At 38.1% G+C, this 23972-nt stretch overlaps 1 protein-coding gene across 1 annotated transcript in view; it reads right to left on the bottom strand.

Moving 5' to 3' along the window:
- LOC149830817 (choline/ethanolaminephosphotransferase 1-like) overlaps positions 1-22886 on the bottom strand; it is a 35392-nt gene extending 12506 nt beyond the window's left edge. Inside the window, exons 1-8 of the mRNA XM_090013506.1 lie at positions 22689-22886; positions 21702-21920; positions 19404-19413; positions 19243-19293; positions 18365-18442; positions 7937-8012; positions 7819-7841; positions 7646-7746 (exon numbers count right to left, since the gene is read on the bottom strand). Of these exons, the coding sequence (XP_089869632.1) occupies positions 7646-7746; positions 7819-7841; positions 7937-8012; positions 18365-18442; positions 19243-19293; positions 19404-19413; positions 21702-21838 (476 nt within the window). The 5' untranslated portion in view covers positions 21839-21920; positions 22689-22886. The remainder of the gene's footprint in view (positions 1-7645; positions 7747-7818; positions 7842-7936; positions 8013-18364; positions 18443-19242; positions 19294-19403; positions 19414-21701; positions 21921-22688) is intronic.
- Positions 22887-23972: the final 1086 nt, after the last annotated feature.

Here is a 23972-nt window from a genome sequence, read left to right as displayed (position 1 = left end):
AGACGAATATCTCAAAGGGACCATCACATTGCCATATGTCACTTCAGAGTATCAACTGGCTGACTTCTTCACCAAGGCGCTTCCAACTCCACGATTTATGTTCCTCCTTAGCAAACTTTCGGTCTTCTCCCCGTAAAGTTTGAGGGGGCGTGTTAAAATATGTATATATATACATATACTTATATATATATATATATACATTCGTATATATATAAGTATATATATACATATATGTATATATACTATTTCTTCTTTAGTGAAATACCCGATAGGGGTATTATTGTAAAACCACCAATGTACTTTTCTATTTTTTCTTTTTTACTTTTTTTCTTTTACCTTTTTTTCTTTTATTTTTTCACTTTTGTAATCACCACAAGGGGCCCCACACTTGTAGTCGTTGGGGCTCCAACGGTCAGATTTCTGACCGTTGGGGCTCCCAATGACTACAAGGGAGCCCCCTTGTGGTTCCTTTTTAGAGCCTCCCTCCTCTATAAATAGAGGAGGTATTCTCCCCTTGTAAGCATGGGTTTTTACACCCTTCTCTTCCTTTCTTAAATAAATCCAACTTATGACTTTAAGTCATTTTCTATATTTGAGAGTTTTGTGTGTGCACATTTGGTGTTTGTGTTCTTGGCTCTAGTAGTCACTCTTAAAGAGTGACTTTTTGCCCTATTGGTGCTTCCGCCTCTTTTCATTACAGAGTCATCACCACCAATCGGCATCAATATAAGTTGATAAAATAAGAGATTCTAGAATGTTTCAAATTTTTTACTGTACAGGCAGAGAATTTTAACTGAGACAGAAACAAGCTAATTTGGACAGCCTATTTACCAAATGATCAGGCTGAGCCAATTTCTGACCCACAGATCCAATGAGATCCTGGTGTGAGCTTAATGAAACAGGTTCACTTAGCCAATTGGGTAACGAGTGGTACATGGATCTGGTCTGGTTTGTAAATTTTCAAACGAGACCTAGTCCAGCTCAAACTCTGATATCCCCAAGGGCTCTAATACCTGGCTAGGTGAGTTGGCTTAAAGGGTCCAAGTTGAAGGATGACACGAGATTGATATCCAGGGTATACCCTTTGCTGCAAGGCCAAAGCTAGGAGTACTGCAGAGGGGAATGGTGGACCTAAGGGTTTTTATTAATGGAGGCCTGCATTATGAAGACATTGCAAGTGGCTTCTGAAGATATTGACAGACCTACAGGTGGATAATATATAGCCACCCAAATAAGCCCCTGATCAAAATTTCATTCTATACATCCATCAGCTAAACCGCAATGGCAGGAGAATGAAAAGAAAAACAAAAAGTAAGGCTAATGTTATATAGTCTGGAAAAAAATCACTTGCATGCTCATATGCATCCATAGAACATATTTCCTAGATGAAGAGTAACAATTCCACTGCTCTGCATGGATGGAAAACTCAGCAATCCAACACAGACCTCAAGGAGCTGGATCAGGTTGGTCCCTAACCAAATCAAAATTTAGGTGACAGGCAGGTACTAAACTCAGCCAAGTCAGCGGAGTTTTATCATTGACTCAGTTAAGTTGACAAAGTCTTAACCAACTCCACTTCGACTGCAACTGCTACTGAACCGAGTGGCTAAGCTACCTATGATGCTACCGTTTCCGCCGCTGTAGAATTTGGAACTCATCTGGGTCAAATTCCAACACCATAGACTTGGCCCGTGCCTCGGGTGCTTATACTATAAGGTTGCCAAACTAGGAAGCGGAAGCGGGAAACGATATGGGAAGTGGAAGCGAGAAGTGAGGCATTTTGAAATTGATAGGAAGCGGGAAGCGAACTATCAATTTGAAAGCGAAATATAAATAAAACATAAAGCAATATGGTAACTGAATAAGAATCAAACAAGAAGCAAATAAAACTTAAAATAAAATAGATTATTCTTATATTTCATGATTTTTCAGTAAAAGAGTTGAATTTTTGTTAAAATCTAACAATGATGGTTATCAATTTAGAGAAAGTATATGGAAAGTGGGTGAAAGCGTGAGAGAAAATACATGAAAACGTGAAAAGAAACATGAGCAAAGCATATAGGAAACGTATACCATGTGTGTGGAAAGCATAGAAGAAGCGTGGGGGAATCGAGATTCCCATGAAGTCTTGGAAGCACTTCTGAAGCAAGTTTCCGGGAAGCACGCTTCCCACCTACCTAAGAAGCTTCCGGTAACTCCCTTATACTACTCATGCCGCTGGAACAATGACAACGAGCTTTGGAGACCCGTTTTTTCTTAGAGTTTTTTCAAAAGTTATTATATAGCAATTATGTGTTGTAGGTTTATTCTTTATTATATATGTACATGGTAAAGCTTTTACACTTATAAATTGTTTAAGTCACATGAATTATTATTGTATATAACATAAACATATTTATATGTTAATTTCAATAATAATACACATGAGTTTTGTATTATAAATTATATATTTATCATTTACTTTTAATAAATCAATTAAAAACCATGACTCCCGAGTCACTGAGTTGCATGTGGTCAACCTGATAACTATGTCACAGGGATTCGGCTAGCAGGGTGCTGCACCCGCATCAACAAGATGCGACCCAACCCTGGGTGCGGTTAACGCACCCAGGGTCATTTTGGTCCAATTTTTGGACTTGAAAAAAAAATTGCCAATAACTTTTTTTTTAATATATGTCACAGGGATTCTCCAACTAGGTGCCGCACCCGCAACCGCTGCGGTCAACCTGAATTTTTTTTTAATATATGTCATTTATGTCCAACTTTTGGACTTTATATATATATATATATATATATATATATATATATATATATATATATATATATATTTTTTTTTTTTGCCGCAACCCCGCACCCGGGTTTTTTGGAAGTGCCGCATACCCGCACCCATGTGACATAGCCTGATAATGAGTTACAAGAATGCCAACCATGGAAGCACAGCCCTTGCGGGCAGTTTATCACCCAAAACTTCTTATGTAAATGAAAAACCACATGCAACTCAACACCATTTCTAGGACAGGATATATACCACACAACAATAAGAACCTTCAAGAAAAATGAATAAAATCACCTAAAGCATTGACCTTCCATTTGGATGTTTTTATAAATAGCTTCTTACTATTTATATTTATTTTAAATATCAATTTTCTGTATTTGATTATTTTATTTTTATTTTTTAACAAGTTTTCATAAATATAAAGAGAAAGCACCTCTTTTTTTTTTTACAAAAGGATACCTATTTTTTTCCTACTATTACTTGTTTTCTTCCATTCCACCACCATCACCACTTCTTTACCACCATCACCACCACTATCATCACCGCCACCATCACCACTGCCACCAGTTCTTTGCTACTATCACCACCACCACTTCTTTACGACCATTACCACCATGACCACTACCACTGCTTCACCAACACCCACCACTTCACCATCATGACGACCACCACCACCACCACCATTTATTTTCTCCTACTTATTTTTCTTTATTCTTCATTCTAGTTTATATATCAAAACATTCACCTAATCATCAATAAAGGCAAGACTATTCTTTATAAATGTACCTTTATTTATGTTTGTGAACATTAAATAAAAACACATCCAAACAAGACCTGAAGGATGATCAAGCAAGAAGAATAAGATATCACTGTGAGACCCACTCATATGGTGAACCTAGAGCTAAGAAAGGAAAAACACTAGGATATCACCTGTAGAGGCCGTAAGGTAGACAATGGGTCAGTTCTATAGCAAGTACCCAACCCGACTCGAACCTGAAATTTCAGGTATGGGCATAAAAAGCACCGACTTAAATTATATTGGGCTAGACCAAAGCAATATGCGGGCCAGGTTTGAGTTATGAATGTTGCCAGATACTCGATACAATCCGAGTGTCCTATATGTATTTTTACGGCATGTTTGCAATGCCCAGTGTTTTTTGGATCCTATGATTGTAAATCACAATCACCATACTTTCTCAAGGTTAGTGAAACATAAAAAAGTACATGTGACTGTGATTGCTAGCTATGATTATTTTTACATGTTTTTGCTTTGAATCCACAGTCACATGTATCGTTCAAGGTAATTTCTCAGTGGAGCTTTTATCAGAGATATTTTCAAAAAGTTATTTTTCTCAGTAATATATCAGGAATATCGCAGAAGCTATGAATAATGAAAAAGATAAGAAATAATAGATTTTACAGTATTTTTTTCTTGCAAATATAAAGAAATAATTATAAAAGGTTTTGAAATATAAAAGAAACAAAAAAGATACTTAAATTATATAAACAACTGTTTTTTGTAAATCTCAAGAAAATATCATGATATTTTAGGTTCTGAAAATATTTTGAAAATCTTGGAAAAATATCAGCTGACCGTAAAAAAAACTATAATATTGCAATATTTTCAAAATAACAGCAACATCGGTGACTATGCTTGAATCTTGTGAAAGTTGGTCACAAGGTTGACCTTGTGACCAACTGTCACCTGGGTATGGGTGCGAGTGCGGGTAGTACAGAGAGTACGACACGGAAATTCCAAAATTTGTGGGTACGGGAACACGGTTATATATATATATATATACTATGTCACATGGGTGCGGGTGCGGGGATGCGGCACTTACAAAAACCCGGGTGCGGCAAAAATATATATAAAAAATTTATATATATATATATATATATATATATATATATATAAATTCCAAAAGTTGGACATAAATGACCCTGGGTGTGTTGATTGCACCCAGGGTCAGGTTGACCGCATCGGGTGCGGGTGCGGCACCTAGTTGGAGAATCCCTGTGACACATTAAAAAAAAAATTCTTGGCAATTTTTTTTTAAGTCTGAAAAATTGGACCAAAATGACCCTGGGTGCGTTGACAGCACCCAGGGTCGGGTTGATCGCACCCGCACCCTAGTGTGTGTATGTGTGTGTGTGTGTGTGTGTGTATATATATATAATGTCACATAAATACAAAACAAATTCAAAATAAACTGAATATAATCTAAATATATATGCTATATCTAAGATATATAATATATATACCAAAAAATATAAAGTTATGAACTGAAAATATAATTATAAATTAAATACAAACTTGTATGCATAGGTGTCGAAAAGTGTCAACACGGATACACATGTCGACACGAGTACGGAGGGCAAAATAGAGTGTCTGGGTACCATAGGTGACCAACTATGTCACATGGGTGCGGGTGCGGCACTTTCAAAAACCTTGGGTGCGGCAATATATATATATATATATATATATATATATATATATATATATATATATATATATATATATATATATATATATAAAGGGGGGTCTGGGGGTTCCCCAGCGCGGATCCCGCTGCGTGGTCAGCGGTCCTGGGGGGCAGCCCCCCCCCCCCCCAAATAATTTAAAAAAAAAAAAACTGCAGCCCATTTCATAGGGCAAATTTAAAAAAAAAATCCAAAATGGACCAAAATGACCCTGGGTGCATTGACCGCATCGCATCGCATCGATGTGGGTGTGGCACCTATCTGGCCGAATCCTTGTGACATAGGTGACCAACAATTACAGCTTCTACTTTCTCACCAGTGACAAAAGCAAACATGCCCTTAGCAAAAGTAAACTTCTATTATATGAATTTAGGCTAGGGATTTTGTTTTCATGACCCGACAAAATCCGAACCCAACAATTTGTTATTTAGATGGGTTCGAGTACAACCTGATAGGTCAAGTACCTGACCCGTTGACAGCCCTAATAGGCAGCAAACAATGTCCGAGTAAGTTACTCAAAAACCACTCCCGTTTGCATCATATCCAAGAAAGATACAACATGATTATGTACAAGATAGTTATCCCACTTGGAGGAACCAATTGGAATCACATATGCCAAATACAGGAAAACAATAAAGAACAAGACAAATACCAAGTATTTCTCAGTCAAAGTAATATTTCCCATTATGAATAGTGCTAGTAAGTTGCAGAACCAATGTTGTTAAAAATTGTGATTGGAGGCACAAAAAACACACCTTGCTATGAAGCGAGGCCACGAGGCCACTTTTACCTCAAGGCGCAAGGTAAAAATGCAAAGAGCTTGAGGCGCATGCCTTGTTTGGCCGGGTCAAATGGGGGGCAAAGCTCCCATTTGACCAAAGCCAAATATTTTTTTCTTTTTTCAAATTAACATACGAAGGGGAGGGGGGGCTTAGGGCTACATTTCCCCCTTCTATTGCTTCTTCCCTACTCCACCGACAACGCACCTCCTACAAACTGTTTGCCCTGTGACCCACCTTCCAACGAGCCCTCTTGTGGCAACCCACCTTCTGGTGCAGTATATTCTCTTCTTATTCTTCTCTTTCTTCTTCTCTTTTGCTGTTTCGTCCCTTCTTGTTTGTCTTTTCTTTTTCTTCCCAACTCCTTCTTTTCTCCCAGTTTGACAAACAGCCAAAAATGTTTTATTTTAATAGTTGACTTCTATTTATTTTTCTTAGTTTTTCCTGTCTTTCACTTAATTTAATAAAATTTAATTTCTGTCCCCAAAAATATGAGAATATTTTCTTGTCATTTACTTTTATGACTGTGCATGTATTACAAGTGTGTGTGAACTGTGCATGTGTGAGTTTGTGTGTGTGTGTATATATATCAGAGTTGTCAGTTGAGGAAGCGGGAGCGGAAAGTGATACGGGAAGCGGGAGCGGAAAGCGAGGCACTTTCAAAAATGCAGGAAGCGGGGGAAGCGTGGGCCCACTTAAAGGAAAATTATGAACCGTCTCGAAAGCGACATAGGAAGCGAACCGGAAGCGAGGGGGAAGCGAAAAAAATGAAAAAATGGGGAAGCGGGGGGAAGCGCGCTTCCCAAAAAAGGGGGACGCTTCCCCCTCACACTTCGGAAGGACGACATTTCGCGCTTCCGAAGCGCGCTTCCCCTTTACCCTAGGCGCTTCCGGTAACTCTGATATATATACACACACACACAGCATGGAATTGTTATGTTATTTTTGTTAGCTTGTTTATATCATCAATAACACATTTCTTTCATTTATTTATGTTTTTACATAATTTTTTTAAATAGATTTCTCTAAATATGTATTGTGAGGTTTATTCTTTACGCCTCACTTCATATTTAGTGGAGTGCCTCGGTACGCCTCAATGCTTCAAACAACATTGTGCACAACAATGAGAACAACTTCACCCCAAACTCACATGGAACAAACATAAAAGGAAGCAGAATGCAAACAGTCTCCATAATATGAACATAATCCTGCTCAGGATTAATAAGGACAGGAGAAATGACTAGAATGAAGCAAACATCAATACCCAATCACACATTCCTACGGTCCAGTTATCCATGAACAAATATATCCACATATGTGTTTGTGCAACTTCCCAGCTTATCACACTTTTTCAGGTAAGAAGGTGTGTCCAATGATCTCACAAAGATTAATCAGAAACTGATGCAATTATGTTTTCATAGACATATTTTAAGAAATAGAACATACAGTACCTTAAAAATATTATCTGTCAAAATGACTGTAACTTACAGCAAACAGTATGCTCTCTTAGGTATGTTAATACAAAAACAAAATGTCTCCAAACCAAACTACAAAAAGTCAAAAACAAAATACACTTCAATTCACAACATTCAAAACAAACATGACTTACTGCTCCCATGTGGCACAGTAGAATGCAACTGCTGCTATCAGCCAGAACCAGAAAGTATTCTTTCCACACATGGCAGTGCTCCCAAATGCGAGACATTCAAACTAAGTAGTCAATCAAAGAAAATATCAAGCAAAGCCCTGTCCAACTTGGGAAGACTGAAGAAAGGAACATACCGCACATGCAAGCGCATCACATCCTGAAAATATACATTCAAACAGCTCATCAAACAGAACAGTACAAAACTGGGGAGTTCTTTAAAGTTTAAACTGAAAATATGATGAAGAAAATCACCATGATCAAAAAGTTCACCCAACGGACTGGACGAATTAGTACGCCTGGCTTGCTTCCCATCAACAGCATCAAAAGTCTGGAATACAAAAATCCTTCAAAAATAAGATAGATGCATAATTTAAATAAGAAAACTTGCATGAAAAATGCATCGAGTCTAGGAGCGCGCGGTATGCGTTGGCTTGATCGGTGACGCGTGGTGATAGCGCCACATGCGATAAGCAATGATATCGGTGTTAGTGCATCGTTGTGTGGCGGCTCAAACGTAAAGACTTGTTTGATTAAGCAATGCCAGCAAATCAGAGGATATTGCCTTTGAAGATTTAGTTAAGGACCTCTTGGCTTGCAAGAGTTTCCCATGCATAGTTGTTGGACGCACGGGGGTGTGTGTGAGGTAGGGTTAATTCAATCAGGGATCACCTTAGGTGGTTTCTGTAAAATTGTCTATGGCAAGACAATACGCATACGAGCACAAATACTTTAGAAAAGATGTGCACGAAGGCACTCTCACAACACTTGAACAAAGTACGCAAAAGCGTAAAAATAATAAACATGCACAATGGCATGTATTTTATAGAAAGAACAAAATGCTTGAGACTCTCAAGCTTATCTTACAACAAGGGGGAACACCCCTATTTATACAAGATGAAAGGGGGGCAAGAGGGGGCTCCCCAAAGGAGTCGTTGGGGGCCCCCCAACAACTCTATTGGGGGACCCCCAATGCTCCTTTTTGTTATGCAAAAAAAGGAAAAAATAAAAAATAAAAATACAGAATAAAAAGAAGAAATCCAGCATATTCCAAATGGAATATGCGCAAAATGTAAAAAGACAAAAATACCCTTTTGGGGTAAAAGCGAAAAGGGAAAAATATATAAATATATATACTTATATATAGAGATACGTATACATATAATATATGTATATGTATCTCTATGTATATAAGTATATATATTTATACTTACAATAATGTTTTTGAGTATACATTTTAACACCCCCCCTCAAACTTACGGTGTGATAACCGCAAGTTTGTCAAGAAGGAAATGAAATCTAGGCGAACAAAGAGCTTTTGTGAAGAAGTCCGCAAGTTGATACTCAGACGTCACGTATGGTAAATCAATGACCTTCTTCAAGTATTCTTCCCTGACATAATGGCAGTCCATTTTTATATGCTTTGTTCGCTCGTGAAAGGTGTGGTTTTTGGCAATATAGATTGCACTTTTATTGTCACAGCAAAGCTTTGTTGGTTCTCTGATAATCACTCTCATATCTTCCAAAAGGCGTCTAATCCATACAATTTCCATAGTAGTGGATGTCATGGCTCTATATTCGGCTTCAGTGGATGACAGAGAGACCTTCTGTTGCTTCTTACATCGCCATGAGATCAAAGACTCACCTAAGAACACACAAAAGCCAGTGGTAGAGTGACAGTTACTAGGGTCACCTCCCCAATCTGAGTCAGTATAAGCAAGTAATTTCAATTCAGAAGAAGAAGATAGAAATACTCCCTTATTCACAGTTCCCTTCAAATATCTGATGATGCGAAGCACAACACTCATATGAACGGTTGTAGGAGCGTGCTGAAACTGACTGGCGATGTGTATAGCATGAGACAGATCAGGTCGAGTAATGCTAAGATACATCAAAGAACCTACCAACTGCCTGTAAGGAGTGTGATCGGTTAGGAGAACTCCGTCGTCAATCTTCATTTTTTATCCCACGACTTCAAGAGTTTCGCAGACTTTGTCATCAAAAATCCCTGATCTGTCAATAATCTCACAGGCAAGTTTAGATTTAGATAAAAAATAACATCGTTGAGAGTAGGCAACCTTAATTCCAAGAAAATATGTCAGAAACCCCAAGTCTGACATTTCAAATTTTGAAGTCAAGACGGACTTAATACCCTTGACTCCTTGAACATCATCCTCTGTTATTAGTATATCATCAACATAGAGCAACAAAATTACAATCCCTGCATTAGATTTTCTAGTAAACAAAGCAGTGTCAGTATAACATGAGGAAAAACCATTTTCCAGCATTACACTGGTAAACCTATCATATCAGGCTTTGGGGGCCTGCTTTAAACCATAGAGGGTCTTTCGAAGATGAAGAACTTTATCTTTAGGAATTATCATGCCTGGTGGGGCATCCATATACACTTCTTCGTTAAGATCACCATTTAAGAAGGCATTTTTAACATCCATTTGAAAGATGTTTCAATTTTTAATAGATGCAATAGTAATAAGACACCTAACTGTAACCATTCGGGCTACAGGGGCAAAGGTTTCTTCGTAATCAATTCCATACTTTTGCCCATACCCTTTTGCAACTAAGCGAGCTTTATACCTTTCAAGAGAACCGTCACTCTTAGTTTTGACTTTAAAGACCCATCGACAGCCTATAGTTTTCTTTCCTATAGGTAGAGTTTGGAAATCCCAAGTTTATGTTCTTTTAAGAGCATTAAGTTCACTTTGCATGGCTTCTTGCCATTCTATACATTTTTTAGCTTCTTCAAAATTTCTTGGTTCAAAATAAGAGTGAATGTCACTAAGACAAGCCCTATATCGGGGTGAAAAAGAATCAAAAGAGACAAAACGAGTTGGAAGTCTTCTATTCCTTTCAGATCTTCTATGGTCAAGAATAGGAGTAAGCTCACTATATTGATCAATAGCACTTCTAAAGGTGTCTTGGTTTCTACGAGAGTAGGTTATTGGCTCACTTGGAACTCTACTTTCTTGTTTATTGAGTGAGTTATGTTCACCAATATCTTCATTATTTTCCTCATCATGGTTTAGTGATACTTCATCATCACTAGATATATCATCATTACTAGACAATAAGTCGAATAAAAAGGAGTAATCAAAATTTTCTTGTTGAGAAACATTTTTTTCAAAACCACTCTCATTTTCTAAAAAAGTTACATTTCTAGAAACATATAGCTTATCATCTCGAAGGTCATAACAACAAAAATGAACAACCAAGAAAGGCACAAGGAATAGCCTTGGGAGAGAGCTTGTCATTCTTATCCGTAAGTATGAAACACTTACATCCAAAGACTCTTAACCTATTATAATCAGGTTTCAGCTTATGTAATACCTCAAAGGGAGATATTTTCCTAATATCCTAGATGGTAAGCGATTTATCAAATAAACCGAAGCAAGAGCTGCTTCAGCCCAAAAGTTTTTAAGAATATTTTGAGATATAAGAAGGGTCCTAGTGGTCTCAATAATGTGCCTATGTTTTCTTTCAGCCAACCCATTTTGTTGAGGCGTTTTAGGACAAGACCTTTGGTGAACAATTCCATGATCCTCAAGATATACCTTAAATTGATTGGAGAGATATTCTCCTCCAGAGTCACTTCTAAAAATCTTTATGTTACTGTTGAATTGATTCTTAATCATCGAATGAAAATTTTTAAAACACGAAAACACTTCATGTTTAAACTTAAGAAAATATATCCACGAATATCTGGAAAAATCATCCACAAATATTACGTAATAAGAAAAACCTCATTTTGAAACAACAGGTGCGGGTCCCCCAAACATCTGAATGAACAATTTCGAAAGTTTTAGAAGAGAACATAGTTCTTTGCTCAAAAGGTAAACTTCACATTTTTCCGAGAATACAGTCATTATAAGAAAAAAAGCTTTTACATAGGTCTTTTGCAAAATGTAAATAGGATAACTTGGTGATATTAGGATGACCAAGTCTTTTGTGCCACACATTTATATCTTTATGTCGGGCAACATTACACAAAACTTTTGGAACTTGAAGATATTCCATATAGTATAAATCTCCTCTTCTAAAGCCTTCCCCAATCAATTTCCCGGACTGGCGATCCTGTATTAAACATTTATCACAAGAGAATTTAATATCGCAGCCATGGTCCGTGAGTTGAGAAACAGAGAGGAGATTTAAGTTTAGTTTAGGTATAAATCTGATTTTTGGAATAAAAAACTTTTGAGTTTCAAAATTACCTATTCCTTTAATTTCAAGAGAGGTTCCATCCGCAGTGGAGACATAAAATGGAGAACCATTTTTCGAGTAATCGGAGAGTGAAAAAATGTTTGGGGACATATGAAAGGATGCACCGGAGTCCAAAAGCCAAGAGATTTTACCTGGAGAGGAAGAAGTGGATATGGCCGCACCGGAGGTAGATACCTTGAGGAGAGGTTGAAGAGCTTCCATTATTTGATTTATAGAGAGGGTCCCACTTGAAGATGCATCCTCCTTCTGTGGTACACCAGTGGTAGCCATGGCTAGGAGCTTCTTCCATTTGGGACATACGGGTTTGATATGCCCCGGTTCTTTACAAAAATGACAAATAGTCTTGCTATAGTCCCTTTTTCCTCTTTGACCACCATTTTCACCTTGATTTTGAAATTTAAAGTGAGGAGGACGATAGGTTCTTACATTGTTTCCGGGCCTTGATACTGCATTGACCTCACTATTTTCTTCAATATTACAAGGGATTGCAAAAACATTTGGTCCTTGTTTACATAAATTCATACGAGTCTCTTCACCACTTAATTTGGTGAGAACATCTTCAAGAGAAGGGGGAGAAAAAGAGGAAAGAAGAGATGACCTTATTTGCTCAAATTCGGGTCTTAGCACATTCAAAAAGTTGAAGAATCGATCTTCTTCAAGTTGCTTGTGACGGAGCTCAATTGTCTCTCCACTCCATTTTGGTTCAAGCATTGCAAGCTCATCCCAAATAGAGGAAAGATCGGCAAAGTACTCCCTAATCGTCATTTCACCTTGAGAAAGGGAGATAGCCTTCTTTTGAAGATAATATTTATGAGATAGATCCCTTGATGTGTACATTTTTTCAAGATAATACCAAGCTTCCGATGCCTTTTTTAATTTAATAATGTTGGCATTAATCTTGGTTTCTACGGATGAGAAAAACCATGAAAGAATCTTGAAATTCTTCATTTTCCATTCATCGTGCTTCTTGGAGTATTCTTCAAGGGCTTTGATTCTTTCTTCTCCCTCAAGAATCTTGATTTAGCTTCCATTTACCTCGGTAATCTTGGGTTCCGGTTCCGGAATTATGCCAAATACATATCCCCATAGGCCCTTCCCTTTTATATGAGCCTCCATATTTTTGGCCCAAATATGATAGTTGGACCCATTTAATTTGAAACCAAGAGCAAAATGAGACTCTTTTTCGCCCATTAGAGAGTAAAGAGGGAGGGAGAAAAGCGTACCAACACAATATTTCCAACCGCACCTTTGCACAAGATTCTTCTAAAATATTTGAGAAGAAAGGTCCACCACTTTAAACTTCAAAGATCGGAAGGCACGCTTTTCGAGGCACTCGAAAAAGGAAGAATCCCACGATCTTCAGTAATCAACCTTGCTCTGATACCATGTAAAATTGTCTATGGCAAGACAATACGCATACGAGCACAAATACTTTAGAAAAGATGTGCACGAAGGCACTCTCACAACACTTGAACAAAGTACGCAAAAGCGTAAAAATAATAAACATGCACAATGACATGTATTTTATAGAAAGAACAAAATGCTTGGGACTCTCAAGCTTATCTTACAACAAGGGGGAACACCCCTATTTATACAAGATGAAAGAGGGGCAAGAGGGGGTTCCCCAAAGGAGTCGTTGGGGAGCCCCCAACGGTCACAATTGTGACCGTTGGGGGGGGACCCCCAATGCTCCTTTTTATTATGCAAAAAAAGGGAAAAATAAAAAATAAAGAATAAAGAATAAAAAGAAGAAATCCAGCATAATCCAAATGGAATATGCGCAAAATGTAAAAGGACAGAAATACCCTTTTTGGGTAAAAGCGAAAAAGGGAAAAATATATAAATATATATACTTATATATAGAGAAACGTATACATATAATATATGTATACGTATCTCTATGTATATAAGTATATATATTTATACTTACAATAATGGTTTTGAGTATACATTTTAACAGTTTCAACCGAGTATGGTGACTCGGGGCTAGGCGAGTGAATGACTAGGCGCCGATGAACGAGTCTGGGTGGTGCTATTCGCTATGGTATTCAATCATCAACTGGTCTTCGGACTGTGGGCCACAAGGTCTTGTTCCTTCAGTGGCGAGGTTTTGTTGTATTGTGCACATGGAGAGAGTCGCGATATGCTCCATGGCACAAAAGGCTAAGGCAAAGTTTGTGCCCTTTCAAAAGTGATAGCTGGTATGAGACGACTATGCACTAAGCGGCATGGACTAGATGGAATCCGTATTTGAAGATGCGCTTGATCAACTTCCATTAGGCAGTTGCGCACGAGGTGGTGCGCAGGGCCAATGAAAATGATTCAGCACATGAAAATGTGTTGGTGAGTGGTCGTTGGGCTGGCCAAACCGGGCAGTCTGGCGCATTACGGGTTTGCAAAAAATTTTATGCCCGTGACACGCAAGTTGATTCAACATATTCTGCAACAATATGAATCCTACATTACAACAACAACAACTATGCCTTCATCCCAAAATAATTGGGGTCGGCGATATGAACCAAAAAAGAAAATCATTATGGGTCTTTCACATGAATCCTTCTCCTCCAATCATTTCTATCTAATGCCATGTCCTCGGTGAGGTTCAAAGCATTCATATCCTTTCCTATCACCTCCATCCATGTCTTCCTAGGCCTACCTCGACCTCTTTTAACTAATATATTTTCCCATTTCTCTATCCTTCTAACTGAGCATCATTAGGCCTTCGTCGAATATGTCCAAACCACCGTAAACGATTCTCTCCCATCTTATTTTCAATGGGTGCAACGCCTACCTTCTTACGTATCTCCTCGTTCTGAATCTTATCTTTTATTGTATTTCCACACATCCATCTCAGCATACGCATCTCAGCTACACTCATTTTTTGAATATGATGTCTCTTGGCAGCCCAACATTCCGTACCATATAGTAAAGCAGGCCTAATAGTCGTCTTATAAAACTTTCCCTTCAACCGCAATGGCATTCTACGATCGCACAACACTCCAGTTGCACTTTTCCATTTCATCCACCCAACCTTTATCCTATGATTTACATCTTCATCAATTTCTCCATACTTTTGAATGATAAATCCCAAATATTTGAAACAATCATCCACCGGTATTTCTTGCTCACCAAGCTTCACTACACTCCCATCACTACGTTGCTTACTAAACCGACATTCCATGTATTCTGTCTTACTCTTACTCAACTTAAAACCTCTTGCTTCCAATGTCTGTCTCCATAATTTTAACTTAGCATTAACCCCAGCTCTAGACTCATCAATCAAAACAATATCATCAGCAAACAACATACACCACGACACATTTTCTTGAATTGATCTCGTAAGCTCATCCATCACTATAGCAAATAGGAAAGGGCTTAAAGCAGATCCTTGATGTAACCCAACTGTTATAAGAAAATTGGTTGTCACCCCTCCACAAGTGCGGACATTGGTTACTATTCCTTCATACATATCTTTAATTATTCTAATGTACTTGAGAGAAACACCTTTCTTCATCATTGTCCACCAGAGAACGTCCCTAGGTACTCTATCGTATGCCTTCTCCAAATCAATAAAAACCATATGCAAATCTTTACTCCTCTCTTTATTTCTCTCAATAAGTTGTCTAAGAAGATGTATAGCTTCCATAGTTGATCTTCCAGGCATAAAACCAAATTGATTCTCCGATATCATGACAACCTTCCTCAACCTAGACTCAATCACCCTCTACCAAAGTTTCATAGTATGACTCATGAGTTTTATACCACGATAGTTTGTCCAATCTTGTATATCACCCTTATTCTTATATAGAGGCACCAAAGTACTCTTCCTCCACTCATTAGGCATCTTATTTGTCCGCCAAATCTTGTTAAAAAGATTTGTCAACCATTCTAAACATTTCTCTCCCAAGCATTTCCAAGCCTCGATAGGTATACCATCTGGGCCACTGCCCTTCTTGATTTCATTTTCTTCAAAGCCTCTGCAATTTCTTTCTTTTGAATCTTGCGCATGAAGTCACGATTCATCTCATGAAAAAGAATAGAGAAGTCTCCAAGATCCTGAGCATGACTTTCATTAAATAGCTTATCAAAATAATCTTTCCATCTCTCCTTAATCTCCTCATCTTTGACTAAAACCCTTTGTGTTTCATCTTTGATACATCTAACCATACCCAGATCCCTCGATTTTCTATCTCTCATCTTTGCAAGCCTATAAATATCTTTCTCGCCCTCTTTGGTATCCAACTTGTCATAAACCTCCTTATATACCTTATCCCTCGCGTTCCGAACTATTTTTTTAGTTTCCTTCTTTGCTATCATATACTTCTCCAAATTCTCATTATCACGACTCTTACTTAGATTTCTATAACACTCTCTTTTAACCTTAATAGCTAATTTGACATCCTCGTTCAACCACGATGTATCCTTACCTAGCGGTGCACCGCCTTTAGACTCACCCAATACCTCCTTAGCCACCCTTCTCATGCCACCCGCTATCTTATTCCACATTGATTCAGAATCCTCCTCGAGACACAAATCAACTTCCTTAACTACCTGCTCTACAAACATTCCTTGTTTAGCTCCTTTTAGTGCCCACCACTTAATTCTAGGATCTATCTTATGTCTATCCCTTTTGCGGCATTGTCTAATTCTAAGATCTAAAATTAAGACTCTATGTTGTGTAGCTACACTTTCTCCCGGTATAACTTTACAATCGATGCAACAACCCCTATCTCTCTTTCTAAGTAGGAAAAAATCTATCTGACTCGTATTAACCCCACTTTTAAATGTTACTAGGTGAGACTCCATCTTCCTAAACCAAGTGTTTGCTAAGATCATATCATAGGACAAACCAAAATCTAAAATCCTTTCTCCACTTTCGTTTCTTTCTCCTATACCATAACCTCCATGGATACTCTCAAATCCATCCCTACTAATGCCTACATGCCCATTAAGGTCACCGCCGATGAAAAGCCTTTCTCCATAAGATATCCCTTGTACTACTCTATCTAAATCTTCCCAAAATTGACGCTTAATGGAATCATCTAAACCTACTTGAGGTGCATAAACACTAATAATATTAATAATATCCATACCTAATACTAATTTAATAAGTAAAATCCTATCACCCTTCCTACGGACCTCAACTACATTATCTATAAACTCATGACTCATAACAATCCCTACCCCATTCCTATTCCTATTTATTCCTGTATACCAAATCTTATATCCCCAAGGTTCTATCACTTTTGCTTTCTCACCTACCCATTTGGTCTTTTGTAGACATAAAATATCAATCTTTCTCCTACACATAACATCTACTAACTCTACCAACTTACCAGTTAAAGACCCTATGTTCCAAGAGGCTAACCTAATTTTATGGTCTTGGACTAACTTTTTTACCCCCACCCGTCCAACAAAGTGAGGGAACCCTTGCCTATTTGACACCACACCCGAGCGCCGGTGTGACGCGTCGCTTCCGAGCGACGACCTAGCAACCCTTGCCCATTTATCACTGCCTTCGGGCCTATAGAGTACAGCGCGTCGCTCAGTAGGGAACGCCCCAACGAAATTCTCATATTGGTTCATATTCATAGGGTATGACTAAGTTTTTATGTTGGCTGTCAGAGGCCTACCGCAACCCTCCTCCTTTATCCGGGCTTGGGACCGGCAGTCCTACATTATATTAGTAATAAAAAAGGAATAAGAGCATACGGGTTAAAATAGTCAATCATATATGCATGCATGCACTATACATACATACATATATATAGGGATAGATTTTACTACTCGTGGGTAAAGAACTATGAAGTTGGAACTCACAGAGGGAGGTTGTTTTGGCCAAATTTGACCTCATGGATGTGTTCAACATGGTCAAAATAGCAAGAATCAGCCCTTGGATCGTAGATTTTTGACATAAAAATATGTTTTTTCAAGGTTTAAAAATTTGGTCCATTATAGGCCGTTGATTTGTCATCCCTCGTAAAATCTGACATTTGCATCAGAAAAACATGATCCAAACGGTGATTTCTACTAACATCTGGAGGGTCAGCGGCGTAAAAAATAAAAAATTACATTTTTCCACTAGAGGGTTCCTTACCCATGGGGGTAAAAAAAAATAATATATATATATATATATATATATATATATGTGTGTGTGTGTGTGTGTGTGTGTTGTCATCTATCACTGCCTTTCATAAACTTTAGCAAGTTTACCAAAAAATTAAAGTTTTAAACATACACAGTGGTTCATACATTAATTGACACCCACATAGGAGTTTTAGCAATTTTATAAGGAGTAAATGACACATTTATCAGTTGTGCTTTGAAAAATACTCAATGTCAGTTTATGTATTTCTTTTATAAAATCGCCAAACACAGGTTTGTGTTTGCGTGAATGTGTAGAATGTATATGCTTTTTGCATGAGAGAAAGAGAGGCAGCTGAAAACCTGATATAAAAAAAGAAGCAATCCATGTGCAAAATGCACCCAACGCGGGGGAACTGAATCCAGATGAGGTGAATAAATCTGCAAGGCAGTCATAATTTTTAAAAAAAAAGAATGAGAAATACCAGATTGTCTGAGCTGTCCTATGATGAACTCTGAACACTTGAAACGACATACTAAATGAAAAAAATGAATGACAAAAGCAGTATTTTGAAAGAAAAGGTGAATAACAGAAAGCATGAAAGGATCATACCAAACTGAAAAAAGTCTAGAATACTAGTTAGCAGGTACTAACAATGATGTTAACTAGCATAAACAGTTTCCAATTTTGCCCTCCTGTCTAAAACAGGTGTTGTCTTATCATGGATACCTATCACTAAGTCACACCCGATTTAGTAGCAAGGTTACAAACCATGCATAGTCAATGACAACAAAATGAATTAGATGTCAACATTTTTCGAGCATATCTAAATTTCCATCAATCTTAAGGTTTATCGAAAATCACAACTGGTTAAAGACATTTATTTGTGCTTTGCGCATGCGGCTCACTCTGTGCCATCAATGGCATAGAGCTGCTTCTCCAATCAGAACCAACAAGGCTACACGTAAGCGAGGGTGGTACCTTCCAGCATGTAACTTGTGATGCCCAAGAAAGGATTTGAAAGGACATTTAAAGGGTAAAGATGTGTCTTAGAAAATAAATTTTCCAACAAGTTTTTAGAATAAGACGTGACAACATTAATGTAGCAACTATCCATGAGAACTCAACAATCCTGTGATACAAGGTATACTGCTTCAAGCAACCTGGATAAACACCATGGAAATACAATATTGAACATTAACCTTAACAGGATAATAAAATACGAAAAAGTATTACTTACATAACCCAAAAGAGCAGATGTCACCAAGAACATAAAACCCATCAAAGTGATCTGCAATGAATAATAGGCAATAGCATATGAATCCCAAAGGTGGAGAATTATGGACCATTATAAGGCGAATCAACAGTTCAACTGTTACAAAAGGATAAGGATAAACTTACCATGTTTGGTCTGGAGATGCACCCAAGGGAGTCAAAATGAAAAGAAAAAGATCATAGTCAGTACTTACTATAACTGTTTCAAACTGTCACATAGGTGCGGGTGCGGGTGCAGTTTATATATATATATATATATATATATATATATATATATATATATATATATATATATATATATATATATATATATATATATATATATATATATATATAACTGCACTTGGTTAGGGTTAATCAAATCTACTTTTGGACAGAAATGGATCTGTGTGGTTGACTTCACCAGACACAAAGGAGGCCGTGTCCAAGTGTCGCACCTGCATGGGTGCAGGTGCGATGCCCTGTTAGAAGAGTCCTTATTACATAGGTTTCAAATGACATCCCCAATGATAAAAAAAATATTAAAAAGTTCAAACCATTTCACAAACCTTTGAACCAAAAGACAAATTACTCAAATAATGAGGTTCTAAAACCAAAATGAACTTATCATATTTGTTTACAAGCAGAAATAAAAATCTGAATTCAGGTTTCCCATACAAACATATGAATTTAGTTAAAGAAAACTTGGAGAGAAAATTAAAAAGTGGAGAGAAATTGATCCATATACCAGATTTTCTTGCTTGCATGCATAAGACATCCACCATATACCACAAAACAATGCAGTTGTTTAAACAATTAGAGCTGGTGAGGGCAGACAGACGCAAAAGACTGTGAGGTCTCCCAAGTTGAAACTATAAATAGGAAGAAATGAAGAAACAGGAGCTTAAAACTGGCCTTATGTAGTTGTGGTAAGGCCTGTTGATGATGATGGTGACCATGATGACAACAATGATGGTTTAAGAGGATATCCATACCATATGTAGTGAAATAGGATAGAATAGGCCTAGAAGACCCAAGGTCCCTAGGCACAGGCAGGGCTTCAACTGCCAACCTTGAAGCATGCAATTTTCCTTTATCTCCTTTTTCTACACAGCCCCTTTGTTTCAGCCCTTTTACATATGGAAAGTCCACACTGGCAGAAAAGCCCCAGCTTTTCCCACCTTGGGTTAAACCAGGGTTACCGGAAGCGCCTAGCTAAAAGGGGAAGCACGAAATGTCGCGCTTCCGAAGCGTGGGGGGAAGAGTCCCCCTTTTTTGGGAAGTGCGCTTCCCTTTAATGGGGGACGCGTTTCCCTTTAATGGGAAGCGCGCTTCCCATCACGCTTCCCCCTCGCTTCCCCCCTCGCTTCCCCTGTTTTTTTTTTTCAATTTTTTTGTATTTATTTTTATTTTTTCGCTTCCCCCTCGCTTCCTAGGTCGCTTCCGAGACGCTTCCTAGGTCGCTTCTGAGACACTTCCCGAATCGGTCCTAAGTGGTCCCACGCTTCCCCCGCTTCATAAAATTTTGAAAGTGCCTCGCTTCCCGCTCCCGCTTCCCGTATCGCTTCCCGCTCCCGCTTCCTCAACTGGCAGCCATGGGTTAAACAGACACCCAAAACAAAGGGAGGGAAAAGACCACACTGGCAGGTGTGGTCCTCAGCTTCTCCCTCCATTCCCATGAAACGGCATCCACAACTCCACCCCTTGGGGAAGGTGTTTCATGGGAAAGCCAACATAGCAAGTGTTTTTACTTTTTAGTAATTCGAAGTTTGGAACCCTTTCACACAAAAGCGCCTTTCAATCACTCACCTTGCAACAGACAGGCTGCTAGAGTAAAACTAAAATTTTCAAGTATTAGAGAACATGAATATAAGCAACAGCATATAATTAATCATCAAGTGTATAATAACATCATATAATTTAAGGAATTATGAAATCCTAAATGAACATAAAATAGCATGAATCTATCAAACAATTTCACCAAGGCATATCCTGTAGCTTGGCTGGCATTAAGACCAGATAAGAAAATGCTGAATTTATTTATTTATTGAAATAAATCAGTACATAATTAAAGGGTGACCAATGTTGACTAGAACAGAAATTATGAAATCATAAATGAACATAAAATAGCATGAATCTATCAAACAATTTCACCAGGGCATATCCTATAGCTTGGCTGTCATTAAGACCAGACAAGAAAATGTTGAATTTATTTATTTATTGAAATAAATCAGTACATAATTAGGGTGAACAATGCTGACTTGAACAGGAATTTCACAATACACTGTGCTATTATCCATATAGAGACCCTAGGCATCTCAAGACAAGATTGCTCATATCCTGATAGCAAAAATCCGGCACACTGATCTTTGGGAAGCGTAATCAGTAAGAGAAAAAAGAAAAAACTGCAATAACAGGCCAATCGTCAATAAGCATGACACTTACGGCATCCAAAGTGGGAAAAGAATCACACAGCGGCTCCAAAATGGCTGCAACACATATTTGGCCAGATAGGACCTATCAACACCGCTGTATTTGTATTTATGCAGTGTGCCGATACCATGAGCACCAATGTAACCCATTTAAAATACAGAAACTCAAGTATTCCAAACTCGGAGACGTTGCACCAGATGTCAAAGAGCTGTCGCCTGGTCGGTAGTCCACCTGCCCAAACAGATCAGTGTGATTGTCAAAATCCATTCAATCACAAAGTCATGGAATAAAAAACTAATATTTTAAAGTAGGAGAAGGGTTGAAACGATGGCAATGTCATTCAAGTCAGTGCAGAACCCGCAGACTACACTTCGCTGTAGAGCGTAATCAGAAACATGTTTCTTCCCTTGTATTTTCAATGGAACACGAACCTCCAGAGTTTTGAAACAGCAGCAAAAAAGCACTCCAAAACAATGCAATCATCAAGACAAGTGTTCAAATAAAACCATTTTTTCTCCCAAAATGCATAAAAACACCATCTTGAGACACAGAGAGTCAACCTAAGAAACCACATAGACAACCTCAAAAAGCTACGGAAATTTTGAAGGTTATGACATTGACTACAATGAAGAGTTATACAAAAGAAAACTGCTGCAAATTCCATTCTAGGGGGAGAAAACTAACTGTCCACAAAGATATAACCAACAAAAAACCACATAAGAAACAAAAACCCTTTAGTCCCATCTTCTGAATCGATTAAAGACCAAATCGAATAAACTAAACCAAGCGACGAAGTTTAGGGCAAAGTGAATCAAAACAAACAAGAAAAGAAACACCAAAAAAAGACGCACGAAACGAACAAAATCAAACTATAGCAGCAACCACGAGCAAACCAAGCAAACAGATCGAATCGCAAGAGTTCAATCAAACCAAAAAGGACGGGATCGGAACAAGAAGAAAGAGAAATCGTTCAAACGAAGAAAAGATAGAAGGACTCACTCTCTCGACGGGCCCACACGGAAGAAGCAGATCGGTGGTGTTGGTGCTGCGGGATCAAGACGGGTACGGAGAATAGGAACGGTGGGAGCGCTCATTCTCCGTTGCCTCCAGCCCTGGGAATCACAAACAGGAGAGAGAAACAACAGAGAGAGAGAGAGAGAGAGAATCTCCAGGTTTTCTGTACCAAATATAAAATGTGTGAATTTTTTTGTTGTAACAGATTGAACAGTCGGTCCTGATATTACATCACGGACTAAGCGGGTCCAAGTGAGTATGTAAATGATCGGATTCGATTCGAATATTAGTATTTATCCATGCAAAACGTGTTATAGTAGGGATGCAAATGGATCAAATTCAGTGAGAATCCAATCCACATTTGATGCATTGCCGGATTGATAGCCACCCATCTTGGCATTTCTCCAGATGGATGTAGTCTTCATGTAGAGAAATCTTGAGATGGATGGTCATCAGCAAGGGAACTGTAATATAAACATGCAGCGCCACTGCATAAAAAATGACCTCATTTTCATATGATCTTGAAATGGAATTTTGAGTGTATTTGCAGATTAGATGAGGTTGGTAATACTGTTTATGGACTTAGACTCAGATTCAGATCAATATTTATGCCCGAATATGTATTCTGGATTCCGGTTTGAGTCCAGTCCATTTGCATGTTGCAAGTAAAATGCATGTTTCAGCAGGATCTGACAGTACCATATAAAATGGGATTTAGATTCAAATCAGCTTCGTTAGATCCATTTTCACTATGTACCTGCTGCTTAAAATTCAGTTTCAGAATTATATTAACCATGATCTATGACATGCATATGGAGAGAGAGACCTCCGCGTATGATCTTTACCACCTACTAAACAAACACTGGGCTTATGAAACAGTTTCTCACCTAAGATAGGCCATTTGTTCTAAAGTGTGAAAGTTCTTCATGATCGTTTTACGTGTGGAAATTTCTCGTAACTATGTAAACATGAGATTCGTTTCTCTGATAACGATAACGAAATGAATCAAAAGGACATGTAAGAAAATTTAGTTGTCAAAGTTTTCTCCACTCTTCGTCTTGAGAAAACAAATGTCAGCTACTTTCTTAGGGAAACAGTTGACTTTCCTGCTTGCAAACGTGTCATAAATCGTTGAAGTTATTTATAAGGAAAAGATCAGGCAAGTCCTTGCCTCGCGGCTGCATCAAAACCATCAAACTTGTTTTTGCCCTTCAATGGTGTCCCTTTCTTTCACTTTGATGGGAAAAAATGCACTTTGATCATTCAACT

Source organism: Nuphar pumila, chromosome 7 (genome assembly GCF_984573655.1).
Source record: "Nuphar pumila chromosome 7, dmNupPumi1.hap1.1, whole genome shotgun sequence".
In the NCBI taxonomy this organism is placed as follows: Eukaryota; Viridiplantae; Streptophyta; class Magnoliopsida; order Nymphaeales; family Nymphaeaceae; genus Nuphar; species Nuphar pumila.
This window is presented reverse-complemented; position numbering and strand designations above follow the sequence as displayed.